This window comes from Epinephelus lanceolatus, chromosome 5, assembly GCF_041903045.1.
Source record: "Epinephelus lanceolatus isolate andai-2023 chromosome 5, ASM4190304v1, whole genome shotgun sequence".
NCBI lineage: Eukaryota > Metazoa > Chordata > Actinopteri > Perciformes > Serranidae > Epinephelus > Epinephelus lanceolatus.
The window spans coordinates 38,158,502-38,174,039 of NC_135738.1; the positions used below are offsets into that span (position 1 = coordinate 38,158,502).

Below are 15,538 nucleotides of genomic sequence, written 5' to 3' on the forward strand. Positions count from 1 at the left end.
GGGCCTCGCCGGACCCAAACAGAAATCTCGTGGGTATGGGTGGATTTATTTTTGCCGTGGGTGGGAGCAGGTGGTCAAAAGAAAATGTGCGGGTCCTGGAGATTAATTGACATGAGGGATAGAGACATCAACAAGCGACGTGGACAAGACAATAAAAGCAGGACATCACGATACAAAATAAGAGAAGGGCAAGTTGGACAATTTGGAGAATTTTTCTTGGAATGTTATAAATAATAACACTGAATCCCAGAGACACCAGAATAACTGTAATTGTGATTGTAATTATGCACTACAATGTAAGTTCACTACTTATTACTGACATGTGTGCATATTGTTTTTTAATACCACAGTAAAATAGCATGTTTTTCCTGCGGGACAGGAGGCAACTCTATCTACTGATAATCAGTCTATTGTGCGAGCATGTATGGCTAGAATGTTTACGGGTGCAGGTGGAAACTGACAACCACCCTGTGGGAACACACTCTGAAGGAGTAAGTGGTAATGCCCTGGAATCCAGTGGGAGTGGGCAGGAGAGGGACTGGGATGGCGGGTTGCATGTCATGTGGCATCCACATGAGTGCTAGGACCCAAGGTTTCCTGGCAGATCATTGCACTGTAGCCAGAAGATCAATGTCACTTCACCTGTAGGTGGTTTTAATATTGTCACTCATCAGTGTATATTTCCTTTGCAATATGACTGTATGTGGAAACAGTGTGACATTTTATGATCTGTTATGTTGTAGACAGTTGACTTCAAATCAGAAATAACCATGTTATGAATTAAAATTAAAATGCTTTTCCAATATAAAAATCGGATTTCCCCTCTCTCTGGCTAAAGTACAGATTGTACGGCAGTTCCTACCCAAATCTTTGTATGTACTTAGAAATGACAGTAAGCACCTCGTTTTGCTTGTTCTCCGTCAGCAAGTGTTTTGACAATCTATGCTGACAACTGACAAGATGCTGCCTGAGCGGCTTGACGCCTGACAGATTTGTTGTTGTTGCTGCTGGTTGGATCCTACTCTAAAAGATGATCTGGGTCTCTGTAGTCAGTGTTATGTATCTTGGTGGAAATGGTCCTTTTGTGAGGGTTGTCAAGTAATTTCAAGGTGTCAGTAAACTTAAGGTGTGTAGAGGTGATTGGGTCTTGGCTGTGCTCAAACACATCTGTGTGTGTGTGTTGTTGCGAGTCTGATCGCTGAGGATAAATAAATAAATTTCTCCTCTGTTGCGCTTCCATTTCCTGGTCAACGAGCCTTGACGTGTCTCATCTTTGATATGAGCAATCGATCAGCAGCGGGCTTTAAATACTGAATGAGTGAGAAGGGAAAGGATTGAAGATGGACCGTCAGCTGTCTGTAGCTCTGTATGTATGATGGATAATACTCAACCTCTCAGTCCATCACTGAAACAAAAAGCTGCAGAGACAGCAGTGTCACTTGCAGTCTTTGTATCTGCACATCTCACTTTGGCCCAACAGCTGCAACCACTAACAAAGAGAAAAAGAAATGCATTTATTGTCAACTGCTGCATTTGATATTTCTGCACAGATTTCCCAGTTCACATGACACAGTGAGTTCAACTTTCAATTCATCTTTTTTGTGTGTGCGTGTGTTTTTTGTGTGTGTTCCCCAGTGCTGAGCCCGTGCCCTGTTGCTGCATCGTCAGCCAGACGGTGTCACTCCATCTATAAGGGTTTTGCTCAGTGTCTGATGGCTCTGGGCGACAGTCTCACGGACAGCGCTCGCAAGGATGAAGACATGCATGAGATACACTCCATCTGCAGGTCAGTGTAATCACACACATCCAGTGCCACATTAAACACAAACGCTGTCTGAAAAAATCCCATAGTACTGAGTTGTTTAAATAGGAAGCCGAGTTTCAGGATTCAAATATGCATTTGTAAACCCCACAGGGCAGTCAGGTCAGTATCAGTGGGTATTCAGTTACTTTAGGAGAAAGGATTTAGAAAACAAAGACAGCAGCTCTCTGGGGATGGCAGTACATATTCTCTGAGTATGCAAGGCTTTCCCAGAGAAAAGTTTAGACAAGCATTTTACATTTCCACAATGTCAGTCTCCTATCTGATATCAATAGGGCATGTACATCTGAACAATACCACAGATCGAAGCCTTGGCTCTCTAATCCTTTGTTGGACTTGCTCATGACCTGTTCACATGCAGTTACCAAAGACATATTGAAACACTGCATGAAAGTTTCATGGCTGTTGTAAATGAGGATCAATGGCTTTAGAATGTGCTAGTGGTGAATATATCCTGTGTGCAATTCAAAGGTTTTGAATTTACACATGCACTAAATTAGATTCTTCATTGTTATCACCTACATAAATGAGAACACTGTTAAGACCATTAGCTGCCCAATATATCCCCATACAAACATTTGTTTGTGTCACCCCAGGTAGGTTAGATTTAGGCAATTATAGTTATGTAGCGTAGGTTTAGGAAAAGAAACATAGTGACAATGTACCTTAAAATGACCCAAAAGTTCACTTGGATAGACACAGTTCTGATCAGGTGTCGTGGGGGGAAGTCCTGTGTTGTAAAGTCTTGTATTTAGTGACTCATTTTCCACCCCAGCCTGCTCCTTATGTGGACTACTTTGTTCTTTACTTCTGTCAGCGTATTATTCACGTGTTTGCGGCCTTCCCAAGTACGTGGGTTATACACAAATGACTGGCACAAGATTACGTAGTGTATATACGAATTGTGGTGCATTATTTTTTTGTAGGCATACATGCGAACAGTGCATACTGCATGCTACTTCTGGTTTAGTGCTCCGTATGGGGTAGGGCTGCTCGATTATGGAAAAAAATCATAATCACAATTATTTTGGTCAAAATTGACATCACGATTATGCAAACGATTACGCGGCAGACGTGATGACTTGTATTGTTTACACGATGGCATGTCATTTCTATTTCTACATGGTCTTGCGTTTACAATTCTCCTCTGCTCTCTGTATCGCGCATGGTGGAGTTCGGCCCCAATGCGCGCACACACACAGACACGTGCACACACACACACACACACACACACACACACACACAGACCAACCGCTCTCGCTCTCCCTCTGCCATTTTCTGCAAGCTGTTTTTGAAATCTTCTGCGATCACGTGCCCCCCTCGCATTATTCGTAGTTCACCTACTTGACTGAGTGAATAGAGGAGAGGAGAGGAGAGGAGGGGGCCGTATTGCGCATGCGCGGCTTCCGTAGAAGACAAAATAACATCTCCAGGCGTCCGTGACCAAAAATTGTTTACCCTCGATTTCATTAATTCGGAAATCGTTTGACCTCAAAATCGTAATTGCGATCACCAGACGATTACTTGCACAGCCTTAGTATGGGGATAAACTGATTTAATCTTGCAGCTCTCCTAGATATTACAAATGTTATTTAATGTTAAATGGATCAAATCTTGATAGTGAAATGAGTCATTTCGTAGGGCTTGTGATGAAAAAAAAAGGGAACTGCCCATTGGTCCGACATCCCATTGTTCCGACCATATTAAACACATTGTTCCAAAGTCCCGTTGTTCCGAAATCATCATGATGCCCTGTGGTTAAGGTCTGGTTAGGTTTAGGCACAAAAACCACTTGGTTAGGGTCAGGAAAAGATCATGGTGTGGATTCAAATGAAAAAGAAAGTGACAAACACATAAGCTGTGAGCCTGCTTTGCCTCAAGCCGGTCGCGGCGCACCATCAAGGCAGAAATACACCCGTCGGGAGCCGTTCAGCACCGCGGCCTGTCGGACTAATGGGATGTCGGACCAATGGGCTGTCGGACCAATGACATGGACCCAAAAAGATGTATCCATAGATTTACAGACATCTCTTTCCTGGTGAAAGTTAATGGGAAAAAGTCTTCTTGGGCCCAATGGCATCACGTGATCGACCCTGGAATTTGCAGTTCTACTATGGAAATTGGCTTCAAAGACTTTCTTGGGGCCTGATACTTACACACTAGGTTGTTGATACAGAAACAAACTCAACTGACTTTTGGTGTCACACAGGAAACAGAAGATTTCTGGGTGAAGGTCCATAGTTTTTGTTGATCCACCCATCGTATGGAGACTTTCTCACTCCTACACTACGGTAGTTGCCAGCAGCATCAGAAACAGCTGCTGCCCCGTGTGTGACATACTGCTGCAAAGGGTGCCTTTGTGCATTGGTTTCTGTTGCGGAGGTCCAAAACAGCATTATTGGATGAGTTGGTAGTGAGAACAATCTTGACACCCAGGTGGACACACTAATTTTTGCCTCTTTTCCAGTGTGATCCAATGATGTGCCTTCACAAATTCCATCCGATTCCATCTAAGCAACAAACATCGTTCCAAATTAGTCAGCACTGTCTTTGAAAGAGAGACTGGATAATTACAGATATAAACCACTGTAACATTTTCACTGGCCTCTGTGCTGCTTTCTGATTACTAACCTGTTTTCTGTAGCATGTATGAGGTTGGACGTGACATACAAGTAAAAAGAAAGAAAAAAACAAACAGAAAGGCATACTCATGTCCTGAAGAGCTGTGTACACGGCTCTGGACTATTGGCAATGGGAAGGGAGTCTATCACCTAGTTTTACTGGGTTTTACCGCTCTTAAAAAACCCACACATATGCACTATTTCAATGGAAAACGGATATTAGTGGCTGTTGTAAAGGATGGGGTCTGTAAAGGATAGGACATTCTGCACTGTGAGCCAGAAACTCTGAAGAGAGATTTGTTGTGTTCTGAGTTTGGTGTCATCAACACTATGATACTGAAGATGCTGGTGCACCAAACTGACATCAACACTGTTGATTTTTCTTTCATTTCTTCCTTTGTTGTTGCAGACTGTTGAGAATTGAGAATTCCCGGCGCGATTTGCCTTTTGTGAAGCAGTGTTGCTGTGATAAACACCCTGATAAAATAAAAAGTGATTTTACTGAGTGGGCTTCAGTGAGAGGGATATTGAGTCTTTCACTTACACAAAGAGAGTGATTACAGTGATTTATGCAGCATGACTGCTAGATTGCCACAACTCCGCCAGGTGTCAGCTGAAGTTGAAGGAGATATTACTTCCAACATGTTTATCTTGTTCAGTGTGGCGTTTATTTTATACAAAGGCATCACATTTAATTTGACACTGATATTGAAAAATGCTTCATGCAGCACCTTTAAATGGAGTCATTTTAACCTCCTCCAGTTTAATGTGAACAAATATAAACGGTAATGATGGTGTGGAGACAGCGTCTAGGATTCAGGCGTCTGGGTGGATGTTACCTATGACTGTGGTGACATGTGAGAGCAAGTGTCGCTATATAGGACACACTGTCAACATCCGTAATGCACTTTCGACTTGAGTATGGTGTAGCCCTGTATAGTATACGAACACTGACGACCCACTTTTCAGCAAGTCCGCAGTGTTGGTCATGTACTGTAAAACAAGGACCCATCGAGCTGTTAAAGGAACTACAAGAAAATTTTATTTAAGTTTTTTTTTTGGTGGCACCTGTGGACAAAAGCGGGAGAGTTTTCCTTGAATGAAGACTGCATTTCCCATGAGCACCCCTGCCTCATTTCTTAATGTGGCCAGCGTATGCATTTGTTCTGTAAGCCAGCAATAGAAAGAACCAACTTATTTTTAATACTATTTTTCTTGTTTAAACACAGCTGTTTGCAGGATGCTTAGCGATGAGGTAATGTATTTATTAGTGTTTATATGAGATTAATAACTGTAATATGATGATGCCGTTCATAAACGAGTAAGCCTTAATAGATGTGTTTGCTCGGTAATAGTAATTTTGTTGAGAATGCTGAAGTTATCAACATAATGTTATGTCTTCATAATAATGAGCCAACAGCATAATATAAAAGTTTACATTATAAGCCAGTTGTATTACATAATGTCCACCTTGACCTCTATGGACTGTACACAGCCTTTTGCATTAGTAGACATACAGTATAACATACCTGTCCAGGAAAGAGGGCCAATTCAGGATCAGTTCTGAATCCTTTCAGGTTCCATAATTCTCTCCATCTGTTGAATGACCAACCAAGGTTGACATGTTTTTTCATGTGCTCTATCACTGTATGCTTTACTTTTTTTGTTCTCAGCCATAACCACAAAATAAAGCTTCAGAAATAAAATTATCTGTTTCTTTTGAACTAACGATCTTTGTGTGGGAAAATGTAAACATAGGCTCCTCCAGTTTATATGCGTCATCTGGTTTCAAGGGAATCAGACTCAGGGACAGGCATTAAGAATAACTACACAGAAATAGGCAACCTTCTTGCTGATGGGCTGGTTTGCTTTTGTAGGTAGGAAGTACCCAATCGGGGGTCTGGTGACCCCCAGGGGTCCTTGAGGGGAAAATGGGGAAGTGTTTTTTTCCCTATTAAATTCACTATAGAGGTGAGCCAATCATATCTAACAACCAAAGGTCCCTGACATGAAATTTTATCAAATGGGGGTCTGACAGCAAATTTATGGATCCTTGACACAACAAAGCTTGAGAAGCACCCATGAAGGTCATAAAGAGTTATCACTATTCAAATGTGACTGTTTCATAATCAGTCCAAAACACCTTTCAGCTTACAGGAGTTGATATTCTACTTAAAGCTACCCACTAGAGAGCCTCAGAGCCCCATCTAGTGGATTGCAGAGGTACTGCCAAATGGTATAGTTAATTAAAAACAAATTATTTATAAACAATTCACAAGGCTAGTTATTTTTATATCAAAATGTGCTCAAGAATTTACATTTTAACAGAGCAACAAATCAGAATACATATTCTCAATGACTACATTAATCTGACTATCACCAAGCGTCATGTTTTTTAATGAAAAATATATATGGGAGAACCCTCCATGCCAGTAAAAGCACCAACGCATGTGGTGAGGAAATATGACCCTGAATACATTAAATTTAAATTCACAATGGCAGGTAGTGATGCTGAGCCAAAAGCACAGTGTGTTGAATGTGAAATCCTGTCAAATGAGGCACTAAAACCATTGATGCTCTGGAGACACTTAAACACAAAGCATCTGGGATGGATTTGGAAGCCAAGTGAAATTTTCGTCAGAAAAGGGGATGGACTTCTGGCACAACAGATCTGATGATCTCAGTATATACACACCTGTTCTGGAAAATCCCAGTCTGCAATACCACTAAGCGATGTAAACCACAAAGCAAGTGGCACCATGAAGACCAAAGATTTCTCCAAGTTCCGGAGAAGTACATATCAGGGTTAGGCTTTTAAAAAAATTTGAAACTTTGAACATACCAGTGAACACCATTAAATCCATTATTAGAAAATGGAAAAAATATGGAACCACAACAAATCTGTCATGAGAGGGTTGCCCACCGAAACTCAGGATCAGGCAAGATCAGAGACAACAAGTAGAAAAAAGATAACCCTGAAGGAGTTGGAAAGCTCAACAATGGAGACTGGAGTAAATATGTCAGTAGGACCATTTAAGATGTACACTCCACAGAGCTGGGCGTTATGGACAAGGGGCCAAAAAAGCACCATTGCTCAAATAAAGAAATAAGAGCATGTTGGAGTGTGACAAAAGGTTTGTCGGAGACTCCCTAAACATATGGAAGAAGGTACTCTGGAGACTAGAATTAAAATTTCTGGCCACTCGTCCTTAAAGTCCAGCTCTGTGAAGTGTTTGGCTTAAAGTGGACAAATACGCCAGTCTCTGCTGTAGAGCGTTCCAGCTCCAACAGGGTTATCTTTTCTCCTTTTTTCCTCTAAATGCCCTTCTTGCTTGGTCCGTGAGTTTTGGTGGACAGCCCCTCTCTTGGCAGGTTTGTTGTGGTGACACTTTTGTAATAATGGATTTAATCCTGCTCAGTAGGATGTTCAAAGTTTCATATAATCCAACCCTGATCCAGAAATGTATCCCTGACCTGTTTGGAGAGCCCCTTGGTCTTCATGGTGCCACTTGCTTTTTGGTACCCATTGCTTAGCAGCACTGCATATTCTCATGTGACACTTAGACTGCACACAAGTGTACTTTGTTTAACTAATTATGTGACTTCTTAAGGTAAATGGTAGCACCAGGTCTTATTTAGGGGCGTCATTCGTGCGTCTCTTCATTTGATTTCACAAATTTTGACTGATTTTAGGTCCATTACAAAAAATCTCAGTAAAAATCAATTTAAATTGCAGGTTGTAATGTAATAAAACAGGGAAAATGCCACAGGGGATGAATACTTTTGTAAGGCACTGTATTTTTTTGGTCATTACAACTGAGAGTGGCATAACATATTCACAGCCCAGTTATGTTTACTCATTGTTTTGTCTTTTCTTTTCATTGTTAATTTGGTCAGGTGGTAACAGTCAGAAATGGGGCTTAAGTAACAAAAGCGTAAAACCCGCTGGTCTACCCTGCTAACGTTGGCACTGTTTCCCACTAGACGTAAGTTTTTGTTCATGTTCAACTTGCTGAATCGTCGGCAGCTCCTGTACACTCAGTACTGTGATTTTCCTGCATTATATAAAGGAAGAGTTCTACCAGGTGTTAGCTGTCAGAAGGAATCACAAAGTAATGTAGGCAGTTCTCAAATCACTGATAGGACTAAGCAACACTGTCTGTCCCCAGGCTAGTGGAGTGCCTGTGTGGCTGTTGAAATTTAAAGGAAAGCTGCTGCTGACTGTAGCTTCATGTGTAGCACACAGAGAACAGTATCAGTCCTCTCATTTTATTCTAGAAAGCAAATGAACATATTTCCCCAAAATGTTGAACTTTTCCTTCAAGTGACAGGCTATTTTTAGTGATCACCCACACAGACATTGAACCTATCAAATTGGTCACTGCAGATTTTTCTTTTTTTATTATTTAAATTTCTGGTCATTTCTTTGGTAATTAGAATTTGAACCAAATCAGTGAGGCTATCCAAGTCAAAATAAACACCTAGGATGTACTGACTTCTCAGAAAATTTCCATTTGATTTTAACTTTGAACACTTACTCCTGAAGAGCGCTGCCTCTTCTCTTCTCCCAGCATATTTTCACTCTGCAGCTCTCTTTTTAGCCCCTCATTGTTTGGGCTGGAGGCCTAATGACGCTGATTAAAGATGCAGAACATCTCTCACTTCCCTTCTCTCTTTCCCCTCCTTTTCCTTCGCTCACCACTCCATTTCTCTATATCCTGTATCCATCCATCATTCCTCCCTCCCTATCTGCCATCTCCGCTCACCACTCTATTTATACATACCTCTATCATCCATCTTTCAGAGAAGTCATATCCTCTCGACCAGGGAAGGGAGCGATTAATGTGTGAGGGGTCTTAGAATAGTATCGCTGATCTGAGAGCAGTGTTTCTGTTGAGTGAAATTTGTACAGTGCCAAAATTATATTGAACTCCTGAAGTACACAGAATTATCACAGCAGACTGTACACAGAAACTGAAAACAGTAGATGTCGACTTAAGAAGTCAAAGTAGTTGTTACACTTGAATAAGGCTGCAGTATTGCAGAGCTGACAGGTTAAGTACTTATTTAATGTGATACAGTGGAATTGTGACCACCAGTCTTTCCTCACTGCATTATGAATGAGGCTTTTGTAAACTAAAGAGCGTGATCAGGCAGCCGCAGCATACACGCTCTATATAATACAGCTTACAGACATTAGTTCACAGGCAAGTGTTGTCACACAGCTCACTGTGTGTGACTCAGTGAAAGTGACTCCAGGGAGGATTTCCTTTTGTTTAAGACACATTTTCATTGAGATCTACAAAGTGTGACATTATAGTCCTTGAGGAAAACCTAATGGAGTTATCCTGAGTATATATCCTCCTGTGAGGGTGTGTGTGTGTGTGTGTGTGTGTGTGTGTGTGTGTGTGTGTGTGCGTGTGCGAAACTCTCCTTGCAGTATCAGTCATCTCACTGATATCTTGGCTCAAGCTTAACTGCACTTTCTGAACTCTCTATTCCTCGTTCCCTCCCACCTTTTTGAACCATGCTGACAGGATGGCTCTTGAGATGGCGATGTCGGTCTGTAGGTCCACCACTTTTGTCAATACTGCAATGTCTCCACAACTAAAAGATGGAATGTATTGAATTTTTGTACAAACGTTCATGGCCTTCAATGAATGAACCTCAGTGGCTTTGGTGATTTTCTGGTTTTTCCTCTGGTGCCACCAGGAAGTCAAATATCTCAACTATTGGATGGGATGCAGTGATGGAAAGTAACCAAGTACTCAAGTATGGTACTTAAGCACAACTTTGAGGTACTTGTACTTTTCTTGAGTATCTGAGGTGGCTGTGGCTCAGGAAGTAGAGCAGGTCGTCCACTAATTGGAAGATCAGCAGTTTGATCCCCGGCTCCTCTGGTCCGCATGTCAAAGTGTCCCTGTGCGAAATACTGAACCCCAAATTGCTCCCAATGGCAGTGCCATTGGTGTGTGAATGTGTGTAATCTGAATGATCAGATTTGATTAGATCCTGATGAGCAGCTTGGTGTGTGTAAATGGGTGAATGTGACATGTAGTGTTGAAGTGCTTTGAGAGGTCAGAAGGCTAGAAAGGTGCTATGTTAGGGCAGGCCTATTAACCATTACCATTTTCTGCTACTTAATGCCACTGCTCCACTTCAGTTCATTGGGAAATTTTGTACTTTACACTCTTATGCATTTATTTTATAACTTAAGTTACTTTGCAGATTCAGGTTATTAATACAGTATGCAGGCAAAGATAAGACTTCATTGATCTCTTGGTGAAAGTCAAAAGCTACACAGCAGGCTATATAGTAAAATCAGCCCCTCCTTCCATGTTGTTTCTGCAGTAGCCCAAAACAGACAAATCAAACACTGGCTCTACAGAGGGCCATTCACGTTTAAGCATCGGCCACCGTGGTTTTCCTTCACCCTTGGTACACAGCAGAAGTTTTAGTTTGTCAATCTCATCGCTAGATGCCACTAAATCCTCCACACTGGACCTTTAAGTAAAATTTTGAATATAAAATTTTGAACATCACTGAGGCAGCTCTGGATACTGATAGATTGGAACAAAATGTGCAGATTCCCCTCCCACATAGAAGATGACTTCAGTGATCCCCTTCCTGTAGTGAGAGACTGACATTTTTGGCCTTTCGTAAAATTTTATGGACTGCCATGAAATTTAGTACATGCATTCATGTCCCCCTCAGGATGAATTATAGTAGCTTTGATGACCCACTAGCTCCATCATCAGGTTTGTCCAGCACTTTGGCTTATGACCAAAAACCTGCAAAACATGTGACATTTCCATCAGCCTCAGCTTTACTTTGTATATAGTCGTAATTAGCAAATGTTTGCATGCTTACACACTCAACTACGATTGAGAGAATTTTTAGCATGCTGAAATTAGTAGGGACAGGCGAGTAGACAACATCTGTATCTGTTTCTATCAACTACATTATCTGTATCCATATCTGTACTCAGAATGGACGGGGTTTAAACCGGAAGTGAGTGTGACATAACCAGAAGTTGTTAATTTACACCTGAAATGGCAATGGGTTGATCAGAAGTTGCTATATTTATTATTTATGAGAAGACTATTTGCAGAACAGCCTCAGAATTGAGCTTCAGATCATTTTTGATCAAAAGAGTAAGAGAACTTACTCAAGTGACGATATTTCTTCATTGATATTGATACAGTTTACTTGGATGACACTTGTGCTTGTATTTAAGTACATTATCCATACCGTATATTAATTTTATCTGAGTACTGGGATAGAAATTAGCATTTACCTTGAAACACTGCTGCACCTACGGGTTGGATTGAAAAAAGCTATTTCGTATGTGTTGTCCAATCTGGTCAGAAGGTAGAAATATTTACAGCTGTTCCAAACAGCCAGGTGTGGAGGGAGAGGGTTTTCAAAGCTGCTCAAACATTCAAGCAGTTTTCCTCTGCATCATTTCATCTATATGATAATAATGTGTGTATTAGTGTGCATTTATGCAAAAGCATTCTAATTTTCAAAAAATTTAGAGACTAAGTTTGGTTTTTACCGTGACTTTTGATTAAAAGGGGGGTAAGGGAATGGTTCAAGAGAATATTCTCACAAGTAGAATAACAACTTGTGTAAGTGTGTGTGTGTTATTGTGTGTGTGTGTGCGTGTCACCATGGTCCTGCAGCCCACTTGTGGTACCACTCCACTGTTGTTAAATCTCTTCTATTCCTTGAGGTACCAATTAAACTACTAATCCTGCAACCCAGCCACCTTAGTGTGAGTGTTGCCTAATGCAGGGACATAAGAGCTCTCCCTCTCTTTCTCTCTCTCTCTCACACACACAAACACACACACACTTCCACACACTTCCACACACACACTCCTCCCCAATCTACACTCTGTGTGTCCTCACCTCACTTCTTCTTTCTCTTACTTTTCACCCTCTCTCTCCATCCCTCCATGCCTCCCCCTCTCTTACTTCCTCTTTGTTTGCTCTCTCTTTCCCTCCCTCTCTCTTCTCTTCTTTCACCTCCCTCCATCCCTCCACTCTGTTTTTCTTTTCAGCTCCCGCCCTCCCACCCTCTCTCCACTCAGGAACATGGTTTTAGCGCTCCTATTAGAGCCACCTAATGAGGAGGTAGCATGGCGCTCCCCTCTGAAGATCCTCAAGTATGTGCACACTCAAACGTGCACGCACACACATGCGGGCTACAGCGTAGTCTGAATAAGAGGCTATGATTTGCATCTAGGCCAAGGCTGCTCCATTGTCAGAGCTCTCCCAGGAGTGCAGCGCTGCTTTTACTCCTCTTATTCACAATAGGCTTTATGCAGTTGCAATCATTCACTGTGGATCCAGAGGAGTTGAGGTGAAAAGGAAATATTTCGGGCTAAAGATATAGAGTAATTAGGCACAATAGAAATAAACAGTAACCTTTATCTGCAGTTTTAGAATGAATAGGGGATGTTCAGAAGAAAAATAGACACCACTTTACATTAAGGGAAAGCTATAAAAGGTTTTTAAATGTATCACTAATAAGTCAATTAAATGTATACTATGCAGGATTTTCCTTAGAAACAATAGACTCATTAAAAAGTAATCCCTTTCAATCATCACATATGACCCACTAGAAGGGTTGTATTTACCTGCGGAGACCTCTGCCTTTGTTTTGCTGTGATTGGGATATTCCTGGGCACAGCCCGCAGGTGAAGTCAGGACTTTATAAATAAGGCAGCGACCAAGTGACAGACCATAAGCAACATATATCCAATAGAAAGCTACAAAAATTGCTGACACAGTGATGAAAAACACAAATATAGCAAGGTAAATCACCAAGTGGACAAAGTTGGGGTTGGCTTCCACTTTTATATTCACTTTTCACTTTCACTGGCAATACTAAAACTGGTCCATCTATACAGCAGAAAGACACAAATACTTTTGAAATTGTTGCTACATGAAAAATAAGGGCTGTGGCATTTGCTTTTGCTCAAGAGGGGGAAAACCAGCAACTATCAGAATGCTCTGCACCACACCAGACCAATAAATGCTTCCACTGGTGGATGACGTTATGCTGTACATTGTCGGTATACTATAAATAGATGCCAGTTTTGTTTGTTTTTTAAAGCTAAATATTTTTTTAAATGATAATAAATACATAAAGGCTTCAGAATTTCCTCCTGAGCTGTATTCCTGACAATGAAGAGAAGGATTTGAAATACCTAAGTAATTAAATATATATTATTTTTTTTGTTTCTGGTCAAAATTTTGTGGTGAGGGGTGCAACGCCTTGGTTAGGTTAAGGTAAAGATGTTCCTTTGGGTTTAAATGATTACTTAATAAAAGGGAGGGAAGATTCACTGTCATGGTTACAATAGTAACTACAGGCGGAGCTACCCATAGCGCCTATTAGGACTGCCTTGGGACTGGGATTGCGTGGGTCCCACAGGACCCAACACAAATCTTACAGTAGCTGGAGGATTGATCTTTGCTGCGAGTGGGAGCAGGGTGTCAAAAAATAAACTGCAGGTCCTGCAATTTGTTGGAATACAACAAAATTAGGAGCACTACTCCTGATCAGGGGGTTGAAAGTCTGTTTCTTTATTGGCCCTCCTTGTGCCAAAATTTGCGTTTGGTAGCACAGGCATGACCCACTGTACTCTACCTTACTCTGCCTCTGATTGGCTTAGCCTAGTTCATCCCTATTGTTGTTTGTTTTGAGCGCCACAACCCCCGTGAAATCCATTATCAGAATTTGATCAGTTCATTCAGAAAACATATGGAAAGTCTGAAGAGCTGCACAATTGAATGATTTTATCCCAATTCAAGTTAGCATAGAGTTAAACTGGGGGTAGCTGTCTTTTTTTGCGCAGGCCCATTCTATGAAAGATATATAAAGAATAATGTGGATATGCCCAGTCAAAGATACAGAATGACCACACCAGTGATAAAAGATTTATTTCAGTTTATCATCTGAAGGATGCCATAGAAAAAAATCAATTATATTACAATATACAAGCGATGCAATAAAAAAAGCAATTAAAAAAGAAAAAGTCTGAAGAGAGGTCTGACCTAAATGACAGGATGTAGACATAGCCTAAGTAAGAAAACTCTTCATTCAGACCTTCTATTCAAAGGTAAAGGTAAAAATGTGGCATTTGTTTCCTTGGTTACAGTCGCACAAACAAAAGCTGGAGTCTGCCGATCGCTAAAACGGGTGTTATCAGAAAACTCTCTCTCACAAGGTTTCGTTTCTTTCACTCAGCCGTCTTTCACTGCGGCCTTTCTATTTGCCTTTATATTTATATCCTCTACAGATTTAGATAAGGCCATTCATGCGTTCATTGCATCTCATTGCAGCGTCTCTATTCCTATTCCTGCCTCACTTTAAAGTCACTTTGAGCTCTACAGCTCATTTAGGATGCAGCAGTTAGGATTTAAACTGCTGCCAAACAAAGACAGCATAATATTCCCAAGTTGTGCATCTCTTTCTGGTTATCATGTAGATTTAGAAATTTATTTTAAGGGGCAAGAAGGAAGAGTTTCAATTCTTCCTTTTTTCATTTCTACAAAAAAGCTGTCACATATAAGAAAGGGTGATTATAGATCTGTACAATCCTCTGCTGCTCGCAAATTCTACATGAAAAGGTTGTTTAACATGTGTAAAAATAGTCATTTACTGCGTAAACCTTTACTGCTGCGACACTGCAGCTGCAAAATATAGATCAAGTATTGTGTGGGTGGAAAATCGGGAAAGTTTATTTTTCTGCTCAACAAGGTGAAGGAAGCCTTCTTGAGGCATGTCAACACGGTAACACTGATGAAGGCCACTGCAGCTGAAGCATGATGATTTTAATATAAAAGCCTTGTAAAACTCTTACTCAAGAATAGCTGAATTCTTTTCATTTCTCTGCTTCTTTTCAATTCATGCAGCTCACCGGAGCTGAGAGGCTGCAGCAGGGTTTTTCTTTCTTTTTTTTCTACCTTTTAGTACATCAACCTTGGACAGAATAGTCACGACAGTTTTTGAGATTGCTTCAGGATGTGAATAAAGACCCACATTATTGATGGTTTAGACAAAATCGCTTCTACATCCATGT

General features: G+C 41.0%; 1 protein-coding gene across 1 annotated transcript in view; it reads left to right on the top strand.

Moving 5' to 3' along the window:
• Positions 1-15,538, top strand: part of nrn1la (neuritin 1-like a) — a 115,394-nt gene that overhangs the window by 87,832 nt on the left and 12,024 nt on the right. Inside the window, exon 2 of the mRNA XM_033634424.2 lies at positions 1,636-1,786. Within this exon, the coding sequence (XP_033490315.1) occupies positions 1,636-1,786 (151 nt within the window). The remainder of the gene's footprint in view (positions 1-1,635; positions 1,787-15,538) is intronic.